The sequence below is a fragment of the Bombina bombina genome, chromosome 3 (genome assembly GCF_027579735.1).
Source record: "Bombina bombina isolate aBomBom1 chromosome 3, aBomBom1.pri, whole genome shotgun sequence".
Classification (NCBI taxonomy): Eukaryota; Metazoa; Chordata; class Amphibia; order Anura; family Bombinatoridae; genus Bombina; species Bombina bombina.
In genome coordinates this window covers 312,655,726-312,676,411 of record NC_069501.1, presented here as the reverse complement: position 1 = coordinate 312,676,411, position 20,686 = coordinate 312,655,726, and the positions used below count along the sequence as shown (strand labels likewise).

General features: G+C 40.2%; 1 protein-coding gene across 1 annotated transcript in view; it reads right to left on the bottom strand.

The window, feature by feature from the left end:
• Positions 1–20,686, bottom strand: part of POLA1 (DNA polymerase alpha 1, catalytic subunit) — a 1,417,985-nt gene that overhangs the window by 509,502 nt on the left and 887,797 nt on the right. Inside the window, exon 33 of the mRNA XM_053705268.1 lies at positions 12,443–12,574. Coding sequence (XP_053561243.1) covers positions 12,443–12,574 — 132 coding nt within the window. The remainder of the gene's footprint in view (positions 1–12,442; positions 12,575–20,686) is intronic.

Here is a 20,686-nt window from a genome sequence, read left to right as displayed (position 1 = left end):
TAGCATACACATGCATAAATAATTATACAGCATAACTAAGGTATTAAATCTTAAAGGACTAATTGTAAATGATCGTTTATAGAGGCGTACCTTGAAGATAGATGGGTCCGGTACCAGACCACCTCAATAAAATCACACAAATGTTTTGTTTCTCAGTGCATATAAAAGTTATATTTACACTTTACTGTAGGCTATTATGAGTGCAATAGAATAATAATAATAAAAAAAATACAAATATAGAAAAACATAATTTATGCAGATCAGATAAATTCCTTTCCTTCCGGATAGGGAGAGTCCACAACTTAATTCCTTACTGTTGGGAAATACAACACCTGGCCACCAGGAGGAGGCAAAGACACCCCAGCCAAAGGCTTAAATATTCCTCCCACCTCCTAATTACCCCAGTCATTCTGCAAAGGGAACAAGGAAAAGTAGGAGAAACATTAGGGTATAAATGGTGCCAGAAGAATAAAATAAATAATAGGGGACCTCCCATAAACCAGAAAAAACGGGTGAGGACCATGGAATCTCCTACCTGGAAAGAAAGGAATTTATCTGGTAAGCATAAATTTAGTTTTCCTTCCTAAGATAGGGAGAGTCCACGGCTTCATTCTTTACTGTTGGGAAAACTATACCCAAGCTCCAGAGGACACTGAATGAATAACGGGAGAGAACAAAAAGGAAGAGGTGGACCCTATTCTGAGGGCACTACAGCCTGCAAATCTTTTATTCCAAAAGCTGCTTCAGCCGAAGCAAAAACATCAAACTTGTAAAATTTTTAAAAAGTATGTAAGGAGGATCAGGTAGCCGCCTTACAAATCTGATTAATAGAGGCCTCATTCTTAAAAGGCCCAAGAGGAAGCCACTGCTCTAGTGGAATGAGCCGTTATCCTCTCAGGAGCTCGATGTCCTGCTGTCTCGTAAGCTAAGCAAATGACACTCCTTAACCAAAAAGATAGCCTTCTGTCCCTTACGCTTCACAGAATAGACGACAAACAAAGAGTTAAAAACCACGCTCTTTACACCAGAATAAGTAGGTCCTCCACACCTTTTGGTAGATACGCCGAATAACTGGTTTAGGAGCTTGAATAAGAGTATCAATGACACTCTCAGAGAAACCTCTCTTGGCTAAGACTAAGCGTTCAATCTCCACACAGTCAGCCTCAGAGAATCTAGATATTGATGAACAAATGGACCTTATATCAGTAGGTCTCTCTAACAAGGTAACTTCCACAGAGATGATGACATCCTCACTAGATCTGAAAACCACGTCCTTGGCAGCCACGATGGAGCAATCAGGATTACTGATACCCGCTCCTGCTTGATGCGGGCCACAACTCAAGGAGGAAGCGGTAATAGAGGAAAAAGATATATGAGTTTGAACCTCCAGGGCACTGCTAGTGCATCTATTAGATCCGCTCGGGGATCCCTCGACCCGTACTAGGGTAGCTTGGTATTGAGATGGGACGCCATGAGATCTATCTCCAGCATCACCCACTTGCTGCATACCTCTGCAAACACCTTGGGATGGAGAGACCATTCCCCTGGATAGAAGGATTGCCTGCTGAGAAAATCCGCCTCCCAGTTGTTCACACCCGGAATGTGGATCACTGACAGCGAACAGCTGTGGGTATCTACCCACTCCAGAATCTGAGATACTTCCTTCATCGCCAAGGAACTTCTCGTTCCCCCCTGATGGTTGATGCAAGCCACCAAGGTTATATTGTTTGATTGGAATCTGATAAACTGGGACAAACCCAGAAGTGGCCAAGCCTTCAAGGCCTTGAAGATTGCCCGTAGTTCTAAAATATTGATCGGGAGGACTCCTGAGTCCACAACCCCTGTGCCTTCCTGGCACCCCAACCGCTCCCCATCCGGATAGGCTTGTGTCCGTATTCACAATCTCCTAGGATAGTCTGCTGAGGAAGTCCACTTCCCAGTTGTCCACACCACGAATGTACATCTGTGAGTCTCCGCCCACTCTAGTATTCAAGATACTTCTCTCATCGCCAAGGAACTTCTCATTCCCCCCTGATGGTTGATGTAGGCAACCAAGGTTATATTGTCTGATATCTGATAAACTGGGACGAACCAGTTTGTGTCCGTAGTCACAATCTCCCAGGATAGTCTAAGAAGCATGTCCCTCTAGAGAGAGCCACCAAGAGCGATTCTCTCGACTGGCTGTCAAATACAATCTGTTGAGAGAGATCTGAATAATCGCCGTTCCACTGCCTTACCATGCACAGTTGTAAAGGTCTGAGACGGAACCTGACAAAAGGAATGATGTCCATGCAGGACACCATGAGACCAATCACCTCCATACACTGAGCCACAGAGGGACTCAAGGAGGTCCAGAGGGCAAGACATGCAGAAGTTAGCTTGCAACGTCTCTAGTCTGTTAGAAATATCCTCATTGATATGGAGTCTATTATAGTACCAAGGAATTAAACTCTGGTACTTGGGATAAGAGAACTCTTTCCAAGTTTATCTTCCATCCATCTGATCAAAAAAGACTGAGAACGGACTCTGAGAATTCTTCGGCAAGACGAAAGGATGGTGCTTGCACCAGAATATCATATAAGTATGGGGCTACTGCAATACCCTGAGTTCTGGCAATGGCTAGAAGAGCCCCCAGAACCTTCGAAAGGATTTTTGGAGCAGTAGCTAGGCAAAATGGAAGGGCAATGAACTGGAAACGGTTGTCAGGGAATACAAACCTCAGGAACTGAAAGTGTTCCCTGTGGATTGGAACATTAAGGTAAGCGTCCTTCAGATCTATAGTGGTCATAAACTGGCCTTCATGAATTAAAGGAAGGATGGACCTTATCGACTCCCTCTTGAAGGAAGGGACACTGAGAAATTTGTTTAAGCACTGTAGGTCCAGAATTGGGCGGAAAGTTCCCCCCTCCTTTGGGACCACAAAAAAGTTTGAATAAAACCCCAAACCTCTTTCTTTGATAGGCACCAGGACAACAACTCCTAAGGAGGGTAGATCCAGAATGCACACTAGAAAGGCATCCCTCTTTTCTGGTCTGGTAGACAGATTTGAGGGAAGGAATCTGCCCCTTGGCAGATGAGATTTGAAGCCTATCGTGTATCCCTGAGATACCACCTCCAGGACCCACGGATCCTGTACGTCCTTGAACCAGGCGTCTGAAAAAGAGAGTCTACCCCCTACATGATAAGATCCCGGATCGGGGGCCGCTTTATCTTCAGCTGGTTTCTTATTCTGCTTGGATTTATTCCAGGACTGAACCGGCTTCCAAGTAATCTTGGGTTGCTCGGGCTTGGAGAAGAATTTATGTTGTTGGGATTTGTCAGAAAGAAAGGAACAAAAATTAGAAGAAGATTGTCATCCCTTACACTTGTTGCTCTTATCTTGCGGTAGGAAGGCACCCTTGCCTCCGGTAACCGTAGAAATAATTGAGTCCAGGCCTGGACCAAATAAAATCTTTCCCTTGAAGCAGTAAGGGGGTGCTAAACCCCCAAACCTCCCACGTGAGGAGAATACTCTAGTTCCTGAGAGAATCAGAAACTAAAGGAGTGACCAGCAGGACGCTGTTGACCCAGACAACAAGCTTGAGGGCTACATAAGGACTGAAACAATCCTTTCAGCCCCACAAATCCTCTTTAGAATGTATTGCTGAAACTTGTAAAATAAAACAATAAACACAAATTATAACGTGAGCACTCTGCGCCTCAACCGGACCAGCCAGGCAGAACAGGCGCTACGTGTCTTAACAAGCCACGAGACAGAAGAGCTGAACCCAAGCAGGACCAGCCTGCAGACAGGGCCATAACTGTCAAGCAGCCTAAATCCTCCCTCAGAGGTGAAGAGAATAAGAGACAAAACATTGGACTAACATGTCCTTAAACTTCCGCAGAAGTAAACAGTGAGAATCGATCCCAGAGAAAGTTCCTGAAGGAAACAATCAAAAATTAAAGTCATCCTAACTGGATAAAAGAAAATATAAGGCAAACCGTAGGTTAACGCCCAAGAAGAAACAGGAATACCGCAGGACCAGCCAAACGGAATCCTGAACATCCAACAAAACTGGGAAGGATATAAAAAAAAACTGACAATCAGGAGATTACGTCATCCCCTCATGTCTAATGAGGTGAGCCATTCGAAGTAGAATGATGCGGATTCCCGTATCCGTTAAGGATAAGATACTCTAATAACTAAAAAACGTGTCTGAGTAAAACGCGAAGGTGCGCTATTCGGTAACGAAAGGCACAACACTCAGGGACAGCTACACCAACAGGGAACTGTATAGGCCCACCCAAGGCTGGGAGACCTTGGACAATCGGGCACAAGCACAAATGTCTGGGCTTTGCAGATGCATAATCGCCAAAAATATGTGAAAGCGAAAACGAGCTGCAACCTCCGGGGGGGGGGGGTAAAGACAAGACGCCCTGCAAGGAGGGATAAACATATTCTGGGTTACCCGCATGTGTAGTAGTAGGGAGCGGTAGGGAACTCGCCTCTCGGAGGACAGAACTCCTAGAGGCGGATGGCTCAGCGGGCCCTTGATTCCCCGAGCCCGAGGAACAAGGCACTCTATTACGGCATATTGAACAAAACTGAATGACCTGCGTCAACGGGGCCAATTAACATTCTTCACAAGGCGAAGAGTCTGAATCTGAAATTTGAACAGTCTCAGCACCAGAATCCTCCATAGCTAGATAGAGAATATATAATATGGACTAAAGAAAATTCTAACGGCACCTGGCAACCATAATGGCTGGGGCACTCACCACCTCCTAGGACAAGACACTAGCAGACCCGGATTTTTCAGTCGCCACACTGTCAAGAATAAGGAAATGGAAGACCAGAACGTAAATATGTCCAGTCACAAGGTGAACCGTACAGTCAAAAAAAAAAAAAGCACGCCCAACCATAAGGTCGAGTCACTTCCAAAGGCCTTTATGTTCTAGCCAAGAGCTCAGTTAACACTACACATAAGCAGATTGAATCACAAACATGATTAAACAACCCCCCTGTTCAATAATCCCCCTCGAAAGATATTAACCCTCAATTCCAAAATACCAAAGGAGCCTCACTGAGGCCCTATATATATATATATATATATATATATATATATAAACAAAAGCAGAGACCGCACTCATAGGTCTTATATTTCACCACTGATGTGGACTTTATTCAATCTGTAACGTTTCGGGGTTTCCCCCTTTGTCAAACATAACAAATAACATAGTGCACGTCCTTTATATACATACATAAAACCCCTCTTACCCCAGGTGCAAACCATCCAGCTCTGCCTACGGCGGGCTTCCGGCAGCGTTCACTCCGCGCAACTGCGCATGCGCGAGGCAGCACTACGGAACCCCCAGCAGGCCAACTGAAACAAAAAGCGAAATAAAAATTACCGTAACTTAGCAACGGTAATGCTTAGACCAATATAATGGAACAGCGCTGTAAGGATGACCTCTACATAATACAGAGACACCCCATATCTATTCTTAACATCTCCTCATCAGTAATTTCCACATTAGATATCAACATAACAAATATATGTATAATATAACATTATCGTTAAACATTGGCATTTTAGCCAGTTATCAGAGGAGGAGGTGGGGGGCTGGGTATTGACAGCAATATACTGGCCAGTATTTAATCTGTATAGAGAGACTTTTAAATAAACTCAACATTATCACAATTGGAACAATAATTCAGATTGAAAACATGAAGCTAATTCTATTTACAGAATATATAACAGTATTGGAGTAGTCATGTTACTAGATGTGTGGACCTATCAGAATCTAGTATCAATAGACTCCCTTCCTTATCCAGATGTTAATTCACATATTGTTATTAGACATCATTATCACTTTACAGGAAACAGTGTAAATCAAAATTGGTATTCAATCCTTTTGGAGTTAAAGTGTCCAGTGTGTGAATCCATCTGGACTCCTTTCGTAGCAGTAACTTGCCTCTGTCACCACCCCTGGGCAAGGGGGGGACGTGGTCAATGATCACATATCTCAGGTCCTTGACCGTATGTCCATGTTTGGCAAAATGCCTGGCCACTGGCTGTTCCGAGTCTCCATTTTTTATTGCTGTTCTAATGGCCGCCCTGTGATTCGCCATTCGTGTACGCAAATCGTCTGTGGTTTTTCCAACGTAAAATCTGCCACAAATACAATGTAACAGATATACGATGAAGACTGTTGTACAGGTCACACGGTGTTTAATTTTGAATCTCTTGTTAGTCCATGGATGTGTGAATTCACTGCACTGTATTAGTGCACTGCATGTTGTGCAGCCCAAGCATTTAAAACATCCAATTTTCTTGCCCTGTCTTAGCCATGTAGAGCTCGTATAGGCCTGAGTCATATCTGGACGCATTAAAATATCCCTTAGAGATTTGCCCCTCCGGTAGCTGATCATTGGGGGTCTAGTTTCTTGCAGAGGTAACGTTTTATCACTTGATATGATTTTCCAATGTTCATCTAACACACCTCTGAAATCTCTCTTGTCCGGACTGTATTCAGTGACAAATGTTAATCTGTCCATGGTTGGTTGGTCCTTATTTCGTTCACTGCTGGTTAAAGCTTGATCTTGTGTCATATTCACCGCTTGGGCATAGGCTTCTTGTAGCACCTCATCCACATAACTCCTTTCTTTAAATTTCTGATACATATTGGTGAGTTGTTCGTCCTTCCCTTCTCTGGTGGAGTTATTTCTTACCACCCTCTGGAACTGTGATATAGGTAAAGCTTTTTTTATTCCTGTGGGATGACAACTTGTGTAAAGCAGCATTGAATTGCGATCTGTTGGTTTGGTAAAGAGTTCAGTACATAATGTGCCAGTTGATTTTTTTACTCTTAAATCCAAATAGTCAATCACCTCACAATGATATGTTATTTTGAACTTCAAATTCACCGACAATTGATTGAGATTGTCAAACCAGTCATTCAGATCTTGTTGGGTACCACGCCATATTAAAAACAGATCATCAATGTACCTCTTGAATATGATGATATGACTGTCCTCAAATGTTACTGGGTGTTCTCTTTCAAAGGCTCCTAGAAAAATGTTGGCGTATGTTGGGGCCACATTTGAGCCCATAGCAGTTCCTGCTGTTTGTAAATAATACTGTGTCTCAAATTTAAAGTAATTCATTCGTAGACAATATTCAAGTAATTGTATCACAGTGTCTGTGGGTGGTCCCACGTAAGGATGTCTAAATAATTCTTTTCTAACCGCATGTATACCCTCATTATGCGGAATCACCGTGTACAAACTGGTCACATCCAGGGTGACCAGTATATCAGTGTCTCTGATGTCACTTAGCTTCTGTAAGATTTTTATCAATTCAATCGAATCTTTTAGATACGATGGGATCATCTGTACAAAAGGTTGTAGCATTCTGTCCAAATAGGTGGCAATGGGCTGTAGTATGGATCCCCTGGCAGACACTATGGGCCTGCCAGGTGGTTTGCTCGGGTGTTTATGTACCTTTGGTAAGGTATACAAGACGGGAACAATAGGATGTTCAACTTGTAAATATGATAATAGACTTGGCGAGATCTGATTTTCTTTCTTTAGTTGATTCAAATACTCATCAATCTTGCTCTTAAATTTTTGGGTAGGATTATTTGGTAACTTTTCATATACCTTACTGTCCTCCAACTGTGACATGATCTCTCTTTTATAGCAAACATAATCTTGGATGACCAGTGCTCCACCCTTGTCTGCTTCACGGATCACAATAGAGGCATTCTCTTGTAGCTTCTTAAGAGCTTGTGTCTCCCTTTTGGACAAATTATTCCTGATGTTACTTTTGTTCTTTCTGACAGTCTCCCTCATCTCATCACTGGTTAATCTGGAATATGTCAGAATACTTGGTTGTAGACTTCGAGGATCAAAAGTGCTTTTCTTCTTTAGTTCAAAAGAGGCTACATCTGTTTCTTTCGGGGTATCCTTGAAAAATTCTTTTAATCTTAGTGTCCTTTGAAACTTGTAAGAATCTACCAACATATCGAACTCATTAGCATATGTGGTAGGTATGAAACTTAAGCCTTTATTAAGCACATCTTTCTCCTCTTGATTCAGCTCATAGCTACTTAGATTGATGATATTGTCAGCTAATATCTTCGACCCTGTCTTGGCGGTCTGCCTCTGCCACCGGTTCTTGTGCCCCCCCCTCCTCGTGTGGGGCCTGGGCGCTCCTCGTTTTTTGATCGTGTGATCATGGGTGCCACCTCCTCCCTTTGCCATTCTGTAGATGTTGATGGTGCCTCATTATCAGTGGCATTATCTGAACTGTCAATAGTCGTCAGGTTTCTGGGTTTATATACCCTGGGTCTCCTTCGTGACATCCTGAACTGCCTTTCTTCAGGGCTTAATGTCCATTGATATACTCTTTTCTCCCGGTAATCCGTGGTCACAGCTTCCCATTTCTTTTCTTTGAATGCTATTAGCTCACCTTCATAATCTTTAAGCTGTTTGTGCAGTTTGGTGAGCCAATCCTCTTGTTGGTCTTGTTCCAATTTACACAGATGATCAGTTTCAAATTGTGTGATTTCAATTTCCAGACTCTTCAATGTTGCTCCAGTCTCCTCAATTACCAATAACATGAGATCTAGAGAGCATTTGTTTAATATGCCACACCACTTCTTACAAAACACAGGATTGTAAAAGATTCGATTGAATTGATAAAAATCTTACAGAAGCTAAGTGACATCAGAGACACTGATATACTGGTCACCCTGGATGTGACCAGTTTGTACACGGTGATTCCGCATAATGAGGGTATACATGCGGTTAGAAAAGAATTATTTAGACATCCTTACGTGGGACCACCCACAGACACTGTGATACAATTACTTGAATATTGTCTACGAATGAATTACTTTAAATTTGAGACACAGTATTATTTACAAACAGCAGGAACTGCTATGGGCTCAAATGTGGCCCCAACATACGCCAACATTTTTCTAGGAGCCTTTGAAAGAGAACACCCAGTAACATTTGAGGACAGTCATATCATCATATTCAAGAGGTACATTGATGATCTGTTTTTAATATGGCGTGGTACCCAACAAGATCTGAATGACTGGTTTGACAATCTCAATCAATTGTCGGTGAATTTGAAGTTCAAAATAACATATCATTGTGAGGTGATTGACTATTTGGATTTAAGAGTAAAAAAATCAACTGGCACATTATGTACTGAACTCTTTACCAAACCAACAGATCGCAATTCAATGCTGCTTTACACAAGTTGTCATCCCACAGGAATAAAAAAAGCTTTACCTATATCACAGTTCCAGAGGGTGGTAAGAAATAACTCCACCAGAGAAGGGAAGGACGAACAACTCACCAATATGTATCAGAAATTTAAAGAAAGGAGTTATGTGGATGAGGTGCTACAAGAAGCCTATGCCCAAGCGGTGAATATGACACAAGATCAAGCTTTAACCAGCAGTGAACGAAATAAGGACCAACCAACCATGGACAGATTAACATTTGTCACTGAATACAGTCCGGACAAGAGAGATTTCAGAGGTGTGTTAGATGAACATTGGAAAATCATATCAAGTGATAAAACGTTACCTCTGCAAGAAACTAGACCCCCAATGATCAGCTACCGGAGGGGCAAATCTCTAAGGGATATTTTAATGCGTCCAGATATGACTCAGGCCTATACGAGCTCTACATGGCTAAGACAGGGCAAGAAAATTGGATGTTTTAAATGCTTGGGCTGCACAACATGCAGTGCACTAATACAGTGCAGTGAATTCACACATCCATGGACTAACAAGAGATTCAAAATTAAACACCGTGTGACCTGTACAACAGTCTTCATCGTATATCTGTTACATTGTATTTGTGGCAGATTTTACGTTGGAAAAACCACAGACGATTTGCGTACACGAATGGCGAATCACAGGGCGGCCATTAGAACAGCAATAAAAAATGGAGACTCGGAACAGCCAGTGGCCAGGCATTTTGCCAAACATGGACATACGGTCAAGGACCTGAGATATGTGATCATTGACCACGTCCCCCCCTTGCCCAGGGGTGGTGACAGAGGCAAGTTACTGCTACGAAAGGAGTCCAGATGGATTCACACACTGGACACTTTAACTCCAAAAGGATTGAATACCAATTTTGATTTACACTGTTTCCTGTAAAGTGATAATGATGTCTAATAACAATATGTGAATTAACATCTGGATAAGGAAGGGAGTCTATTGATACTAGATTCTGATAGGTCCACACATCTAGTAACATGACTACTCCAATACTGTTATATATTCTGTAAATAGAATTAGCTTCATGTTTTCAATCTGAATTATTGTTCCAATTGTGATAATGTTGAGTTTATTTAAAAGTCTCTCTATACAGATTAAATACTGGCCAGTATATTGCTGTCAATACCCAGCCCCCCACCTCCTCCTCTGATAACTGGCTAAAATGCCAATGTTTAACGATAATGTTATATTATACATATATTTGTTATGTTGATATCTAATGTGGAAATTACTGATGAGGAGATGTTAAGAATAGATATGGGGTGTCTCTGTATTATGTAGAGGTCATCCTTACAGCGCTGTTCCATTATATTGGTCTAAGCATTACCGTTGCTAAGTTACGGTAATTTTTATTTCGCTTTTTGTTTCAGTTGGCCTGCTGGGGGTTCCGTAGTGCTGCCTCGCGCATGCGCAGTTGCGCGGAGTGAACGCTGCCGGAAGCCCGCCGTAGGCAGAGCTGGATGGTTTGCACCTGGGGTAAGAGGGGTTTTATGTATGTATATAAAGGACGTGCACTATGTTATTTGTTATGTTTGACAAAGGGGGAAACCCCGAAACGTTACAGATTGAATAAAGTCCACATCAGTGGTGAAATATAAGACCTATGAGTGCGGTCTCTGCTTTTGTTTATATTATTTCTATGCACTGCACCTAGGCATTATATGGATAACGAGAGTGCTTGGTGACCACAATTTGCTTATATATATATATATATATATATATATATATATATATATATATATATATATATATATATATATATATATATATATAATAAGTCCCACAAAATAGCACCTTACAGGAAACAAATAAGTTATAATACATTCTGCTGAAGAAAAATGAAACGATCTTACCGGAATCTACGCCGTGGAACAGGAACACGGCCCTTCAAATGTGACGAATAGTAGCAGCGACTTCGCCACGGACTTGAAAGAAGAAAGCAGGCAGCGAAGCGAAGTTCGACAACGCTGATAGCTTGTGGAGCTGTTAATATGAGTCGGGATAGTTTCGCAGAAAGACTCTCCCTGCATCTCCGGACTCTTAACTTTTATCCAGGCCCTCATTGAGAGACTGATAGGATTACTTAAAACTCCCGTCCCATGCCGAAGAGTACTACCCTCCATAAGAGACAGAACAAACTTCTGACACTTCTCTGCCAACCTCCTGGGACGAAAGGCAAATAATGACTGGGGGATGAGGGAAGTGGGAGGAGTATTTAAGCCTTTGGCTGGGGTGTCTGCCTCCTCCTGGTGGCCAGGTTCTTATTTCCCAAAAGTAATGAATGCAGATATTGACTCTTTCCATTTAGGAAGAAAAGAAACGGAGAAGAGAAAAAAAATGATAATTTATAATCAGTGATTTTTGAAAAAAATATTAATGAAAGTCTGGATTTCAGAATAATTCTGGATTTTAGAATTCCGGATCTGGAAATTTGTAACTGTAAAGCAAAAATGATATGCTCAAACGAATTAGAGCATGTAATATTTTCATTACCATGTCCATTTAAGTACAGTGTCTTATTTAGACTATATGATATGTTGCACTAAATTTGACATGATCATGTCATTAGGGTAAACGTAAAATACAATTGTTACATGCTATTTCTATATTCAATCTTTAATGGATTTTAAGTTATCCAATATAGGTAGAATATGCACATATCTGGTTATAGAAAGCTATGCAAACAAGGAGGTTTAAAAAATCAAGAGGGTCGGGACAGAAATAATAAAATGTTAAGTTCCTATTATCCTCATTAAATATTGTTCTCTCTGTGTATAGATATAAGGAGGATTTTTGGAAATATAGCGAGACGCAGGTTCAGCCCACTGGCTTGGGTTGCAGGTCTCAATTAGCTGATGCTACTTTTTTATGTACAAAAACATACCTAAAGGAGCACTTTCCCATACATTTTAAACACTGCACTATTATAACAAGTCATTGTAAACACATGAAGAGGATTTTACAGTTCACTATCCCTTTAGGGATGTTTTATGTAAAATGAAGGAAGCCAGTAAGGTCAGTATCAAACATTTGTTTTTAAAAGCAAGTGTCAGTTTGCATTATTTACATATGCACTTAGGCTGTACATATGTAGACATTAACATTATGCTGGCATGTATGTAGATAATAATGGCTCAAGCAGATATTGGTTACTTACACTGTAATACTTCTTTATATAACGTCTTGTATCCAAAAGCAGCTTATTCTGCACTTGAGCAATATGGTCCAGGGGTGAGACTTCACAATCTGGTTTACTGCAGCGTTTCAAGCTGGGTTCAATTTGCATTGCCTAAAAATAAGAAATAGGACACGTGTAAAACAATGGAATTAGACATATTCTTATGTTAATTATGTTCTCTGAACTAGTAGCTTAACTCTAATACAAGCCTGTCTCTGTTCCATTTTGGTTTATGCAACTGCTGCGTTGAGCAGCTGAAAATACAAAATCTTATTAGATAAAGGCTTATTTCGCTTTTGCAGCGCAACAATTAGAACTAGCAAATAGATTACACCATACTAGCAACAATGGAAGGAAAATGTATCTGATTATATTTATGTACTTTTCAGCTCTGTAATTACCTTGTATGAAAGCCTCTGCAGACTGCCCCCTTATCTCAGTTCTTTTGACAGACTTGCATTTTAGCCAATCAGCACTGACTCATGAATTACTCCAATGGAGTGAGCATATTGTTATCTATATGACACACACAAACTAGTGCTGTCTGGCTGTGAAAATCTAAAAAAATTCACTGAGATTAGAGGCGTCTTATAGTGGTTTATAAAAAGGCAGATATTTTGTGATTTAGAGGTTATAATTTATAATCATATAGCAATGTTGGTTGTGCAAAGCTGGGGAATGGTATTTAAAGGGGCACTGAACCCAATTTTTTTCTTTCTCGATTCAGATAGAGCATGCAATTTTAAGCAAATTTCTAATTTACTCATATTATAACATTTTCTTCATTATCTTGGCATCTTTATTTGAAAAGCAAGAATGTAAGTTTAGATGCCGGGCCATTTTTGGTGAGCCATCTGGGTTGTTCTTGCTGATTGGTGGATTAATTTAACCGACCAATAAACAAGTGATGTCCAGAGTTATGAACCAAAAAAAGCAGATGCCTTCTTTTTCAAATAAAGATAGCAAGAGAACGAAGATAAAACATAATTTATGTAAGAACTTACCTGATAAATTCATTTCTTTCATATTAGCAAGAGTCCATGAGCTAGTGACGTATGGGATATACATTCCTACCAGGAGGGGCAAAGTTTCCCAAACCTCAAAATGCCTATAAATACACCCCTCACCACACCCACAATTCAGTTTAACGAATAGCCAAGAAGTGGGGTGATAAAAAAGTGCGAAAGCATATAAAATAAGGAATTGGAATAATTGTGCTTTATACAAAATCATAACCACCACAAAAAAAGGGCGGGCCTCATGGACTCTTGCTAATATGAAAGAAATGAATTTATCAGGTAAGTTCTTACATAAATTATGTTTTCTTTCATGTAATTAGCAAGAGTCCATGAGCTAGTGACGTATGGGATAATGACTACCCAAGATGTGGATCTTTCCACACAAGAGTCACTAGAGAGGGAGGGATAAAATAAAGACAGCCAATTCCTGCTGAAAATAATCCACACCCAAAATAAAGTTTAACGAAAAACATAAGCAGAAGATTCAAACTGAAACCGCTGCCTGAAGTACTTTTCTACCAAAAACTGCTTCAGAAGAAGAAAATACATCAAAATGATAGAATTTAGTAAAAGTATGCAAAGAGGACCAAGTTGCTGCTTTGCAGATCTGGTCAACCGAAGCTTCATTCCTAAACGCCCAGGAAGTAGAAACTGACCTAGTAGAATGAGCTGTAATTCTCTGAGGCGGAGTTTTACCCGACTCAACATAGGCAAGATGAATTAAAGATTTCAACCAAGATGCCAAAGAAATGGCAGAAGCTTTCTGGCCTTTTCTAGAACCGGAAAAGATAACAAATAGACTAGAAGTCTTACGAAAAGATTTCGTAGCTTCAACATAATATTTCAAAGCTCTAACAACATCCAAAGAATGCAACGATTTCTCCTTAGAATTCTTAGGATTAGGACATAATGAAGGAACCACAATTTCTCTACTAATGTTGTTGGAATTCACAACTTTAGGTAAAAATTCAAAAGAAGTTCGCAACACCGCCTTATCCTGATGAAAAATCAGAAAAGGAGACTCACAAGAAAGAGCAGATAATTCAGAAACTCTTCTGGCAGAAGAGATGGCCAAAAGGAACAAAACTTTCCAAGAAAGTAATTTAATGTGCAATGAATGCATAGGTTCAAACGGAGGAGCTTGAAGAGCTCCCAGAACCAAATTCAAACTCCAAGGAGGAGAAATTGACTTAATGACAGGTTTTATACGAACCAAAGCTTGTACAAAACAATGAATATCAGGAAGAATAGCAATCTTTCTGTGAAAAAGAACAGAAAGAGCAGAGATTTGTCCTTTCAAAGAACTTGCGGACAAACCCTTATCTAAACCATCCTGAAGGAACTGTAAAATTCTCGGTATTCTAAAAGAATGCCAGGAAAAATGATGAGAAAGACACCAAGAAATATAAGACTTCCAGACTCTATAATATATCTCTCGAGATACAGATTTACGAGCCTGTAACATAGTATTAATCACAGAGTCAGAGAAACCTCTTTGACCAAGAATCAAGCGTTCAATCTCCATACCTTTAAAATTTAAGGATTTCAGATCCTGATGGAAAAAAGGACCTTGTGACAGAAGGTCTGGTCTTAACGGAAGAGTCCACGGTTGGCAAGAGGCCATCCGGACAAGATCCGCATACCAAAACCTGTGAGGCCATGCCGGAGCTACCAGCAGAACAAACGAGCATTCCTTCAGAATCTTGGAGATTACTCTTGGAAGAAGAACTAGAGGCGGAAAGATATAGGCAGGATGATACTTCCAAGGAAGTGATAATGCATCCACTGCCTCCGCCTGAGGATCCCGGGATCTGGACAGATACCTGGGAAGTTTCTTGTTTAGATGGGACGCCATCAGATCTATTTCTGGAAGTTCCCACATTTGAACAATCTGAAGAAATACCTCTGGGTGAAGAGACCATTCGCCCGGATGCAACGTTTGGCGACTGAGATAATCCGCTTCCCAATTGTCTACACCTGGGATATGAACCGCAGAGATTAGACAGGAGCTGGATTCCGCCCAAACCAAAATTCGAGATACTTCTTTCATAGCCAGAGGACTGTGAGTCCCTCCTTGATGATTGATGTATGCCACAGTTGTGACATTGTCTGTCTGAAAACAAATGAACGATTCTCTCTTCAGAAGAGGCCAAAACTGAAGAGCTCTGAAAATTGCACGGAGTTCCAAAATATTGATCGGTAATCTCACCTCCTGAGATTCCCAAACTCCTTGTGCCGTCAGAGATCCCCACACAGCTCCCCAACCTGTGAGACTTGCATCTGTTGAAATTACAGTCCAGGTCGGAAGCACAAAAGAAGCCCCCTGAATTAAACGATGGTGATCTGTCCACCATGTTAGAGAGTGCCGAACAATCGGTTTTAAAGATATTAATTGAGATATCTTCATGTAATCCTTGCACCATTGCTTCAGCATACAGAGTTGAAGAGGTCGCATGTGAAAACGAGCAAAGGGGATCGCGTCCGATGCAGCAGTCATAAGACCTAGAATTTCCATGCATAAGGCTACCGAAGGGAATGATTGTGACTGAAGGTTTCGACAAGCTGTAATCAACTTTAGACGTCTCTTGTCTGTTAAAGACAGAGTCATGGACACTGAATCCATCTGGAAACCCAGAAAGGTTACCCTTGTCTGAGGAATCAAAGAACTTTTTGGTAAATTGATCCTCCAACCATGGAGGATAAATGTAAAGACTGAGCAAGTACCAAGATATCGTCCAAATAAGGAAATACCACAATACCCTGTTCTCTGATTACAGACAGCAGGGCACCGAGAACCTTTGTAAAAATTCTTGGAGCTGTAGCTAGGCCAAACGGCAGAGCCACAAACTGGTAATGCTTGTCCAGAAACGAGAATCTCAGGAACTGATAATGATCTGGATGAATCGGAATATGCAGATATGCATCCTGTAAATCTATTGTGGACATATAATTCCCTTGCTGAACAAAAGGTAAGATAGTCCTTACAGTTACCATCTTGAACGTTGGTATCCTTACATAATGATTCAATATTTTTAGATCCAGAACTGGTCTGAAAGAATTCTCCTTCTTTGGTACAATGAAGAGATTTGAATAAAACCCCATCCCCTGTTCCGGAACTGGAACTGGCATAATTACTCCAGTCAACTCTAGATCTGAAACACATTTCAGAAATGCTTGAGCTTTTACTGGATTTACTGGGACACGGGAAAGAAAAAATCTCTTTGCAGGAGGTCTCAACTTGAAACCAATTCTGTACCCTTCTGAAACAATGCTCTGAATCCAAAGATTGTGAACAGAATTGATCCAAATTTCCTTGAAAAAACGTAACCTGCCCCCTACCAGCTGAGCTGGAATGAGGGCCGCACCTTCACGTGGACTTAGAAGCAGGCTTTGCCTTTCTAGCTGGCTTGGATTTATTCCAGACTGGAGATGGTCTCCAAACTGAAACTGCTCCTGAGGATGAAGGATCAGGCTTTTGTTCTTTGTTGAAACGAAAGGAACGAAAACGATTATTAGCCCTGTTTTTACCTTTAGATTTTTTATCCTGTGGTAAAAAAGTTCCTTTCCCACCAGTAACAGTTGAAATAATGGAATCCAACTGAGAACCAAATAATTTGTTACCCTGGAAAGAAATGGAAAGTAAAGTTGATTTAGAAGCCATATCAGCATTCCAAGTTTTAAGCCATAAAGCTCTTCTAGCTAAAATAGCTAGAGACATAAACCTGACATCAACTCTGATAATATCAAAAATGGCATCACAGATAAAATTATTAGCATGCTGAAGAAGAATAATAATATCATGAGAATCACGATGTGTTACTTGTTGCGCTAAAGTTTCCAACCAAAAAGTTGAAGCTGCAGCAACATCAGCCAAAGATATAGCAGGTCTAAGAAGATTACCTGAACACAGATAAGCTTTTCTTAGAAAGGACTCAATTTTCCTATCTAGAGGATCCTTAAACGAAGTACCATCTGACGTAGGAATAGTAGTACGTTTAGCAAGGGTAGAAATAGCCCCATCAACTTTAGGGATCTTGTCCCAAAATTCTAATCTGTCAGACGGCACAGGATATAATTGCTTAAAACGTTTAGAAGGAGTAAATGAATTACCCAAATTATCCCATTCTTTGGAAATTACTGCAGAAATAGAATTAGGAACAGGAAAAACTTCTGGAATAACCACAGGAGCTTTAAATACCTTATCTAAACGTTTAGAATTAGTATCAAGAGGACCAGAATCCTCTATTTCTAAAGCAATTAGTACTTCTTTAAGTAAAGAACGAATAAATTCCATTTTAAATAAATATGAAGATTTATCAGCATCAACCTCTGAGACAGAATCCTCTGAACCAGAGGAATCATCGGAATCAGAATGATGATGTTCAGTTAAAAATTCATCTGTAGGGAGAGAAGTTTTAAAAGATTTTTTACGTTTACTAGAAGGAGAAATAACAGACATAGCCTTCTTTATGGATTCTGAAACAAAATCTCTTATATTATCAGGAACATTCTGCACCTTAGATGTTGAAGGAACTGCAACAGGCAATGGTACTTTACTAAAGGAAATATTATCTGCTTTAACAAGTTTGTCATGACAATCAATACAAACAACAGCTGGAGGAATAGCTACCAAAAGTTTACAGCAGATACACTTAGCTTTGGTAGATTCAGCACTTGACAGCGATTTTCCTGTAGTATCTTCTGACTCAGATGCAACGTGAGACATCTTGCAATATGTAAGAGAAAAAACAACATATATATAAAGCAAAATTGATCAAATTCCTTAAATGACAGTTTCAGGAATGGAAAAAAATGCCAAAGAACAAGCTTCTAGCAACCAGAAGCAATAAAAAAAAATGAGACTTAAATAATGTGGAGACAAAAGTGACGCCCATATTTTTTCGCGCCAAATAAGACGCCCACATTATTTGGCGCCTAAATGCTTTTTGGCGCAAAAAATGACGCCACATCCGGAACGCCGACATTTTTGGCGCAAAATAACGTCAAAAAATGACGCAACTTCCGGCGACACGTATGACGCCGGAAACGGAAATAGAATTTTTGCGCCAAAAAAGTCCGCGCCAAGAATGACGCAATAAAATGAAGCATTTTCAGCCCCCGCGAGCCTAACAGCCCACAGGGAAAAAAGTCAAATTTTAAGGTAAGAAAAATGTTAAATTAAAATGCATTATCCCAAATATGAAACTGACTGTCTGAAAATAAGGAAAGTTGAACATTCTGAGTCAAGGCAAATAAATGTTTGAATACATATATTTAGAACTTTATAAACAAAGTGCCCAACCATAGCTAGGAGTGTCACAGAAAATAAGACTTACTTACCCCAGGACACTCATCTACATATAGCAGATAGCCAAACCAGTACTGAAACGAGAATCAGCAGAGGTAATGGTATATATAAGAGTATATCGTCGATCTGAAAAGGGAGGTAAGAGATGAATCTCTACGACCGATAACAGAGAACCTATGAAATAGACCCCTTAGAAGGAGATCACTGCATTCAAATAGGCAATACTCTCCTCACATCCCTCTGACATTCACTGCACGCTGAGAGGAAAACCGGGCTCCAACTTGCTGCGGAGCGCATATCAACGTAGAATCTAGCACAAACTTACTTCACCACCTCCATCGGAGGCAAAGTTTGTAAAACTGAATTGTGGGTGTGGTGAGGGGTGTATTTAAAGGCATTTTGAGGTTTGGGAAACTTTGCCCCTCCTGGTAGGAATGTATATCCCATACGTCACTAGCTCATGGACTCTTGCTAATTACATGAAAGAAATTGATAATAGGAGTAGATTAGAAAGTTGCTTAAAAATGCATGTTCTGTCTGAATCATGAAAGAAAAAATTTGGGTTCAGTGTCCATTTAAAGGTGTAATCTTTTTAAACAATAAAAAAAAATATAGTATAATAGACTGTCCCTTTAGGACAATTCCCTCAATGTCTGACCTCATTTAAGATAAAAATACTCCTCTTATAATGAACCTGAAATAATGTACTAGATTTTAAGAAATGTGCACAATTTATAATTAGGAACTCAGAATGAAATAGGAGTAAACATATTTAAGAATTATTTCTAATTATACTTTTAAATGACCACATCATCCTAAAGCACTGGTTTTCAAACCTGTCCTCCGGCCTCCCTAACAGGCCACATTTTGTGGTTATCTGAATGGGAGCACAGGTGAAATAATCAGCTGATTAGTAAACCTGGTTATTTTACCTGCTCTCATCCAAGGTAATCCAGAAAACCTGGCCTGTTGGGGAGGCCTAAGGACAGGTTTGAAAACCAGTGTCCTGAACTAAGGGCAGAAATAGCAAAAAAAAACTAATTCTTAAAGGGACAGTACAGTCCAATTGAAGCTTTCATGGTTCAGATAGGTCATGTAATTTTAAACAACTTTCCAATTTATGTTTTTCATACAATTTGCTTTGTTCCCTTGGCATTCTTAGTTGAAAGCTAAACCTAGGTAGGCTCATATGCTAATTTCTAAGCCCTTAAAGCCTGACTTATCTGAATGCATTTGACAGTTTTTCATAGCTAGGGGCATTAGTTCATGTGTTTCATATAGATAACATTGTGATCATGCACGTGCAGTTATTTAAAAGTCAGCACTAATTGCATGAAATGCAACTGTCAAAAGATCTGATAAGGAGGCAGTCTGCAGAAGCTTAGATACAAGGTAATTACAGAGGTAAAAAGTATATTTCTATAACAGTGTTGGTTATGCAAAATTGGGAAATGGTAAATAAAGGGATTATCTATCTTTTTAAACATTAAAGTGAATGTAAATTTTGATGCTAAAGTGCCATTTTGTAAAAATGCAATTAAAAACAGGGGCACTTCAATTCATCAAAATTTACATTTCACTCCTGTTGTGAAAAAAAACAACTTACCTTTTAAATGTGACAGCAGCTCCAGCTTCCTCTGGTCGTCACAAGCCATTTCTGATGTAAAAAATGATGGATAGGTTATCCTCTAATCACGGCTCCCCCCCCCCCCCCGGGGGAATTCGTGTCTGATTCAGAGCCGTGATTGGAGGAAGCCCGATTCCTCATTTTAGACCCATGAAAAGGCTTTGCGACAGGTGGAGGAAGCTGGAGCTGCAGTCAAGATTAAAAGGCAAGTTTTTTTTCACAACAGGAGTGAAATATAAATTTTGATGAATTAAAGTGCCCCTGTTTTT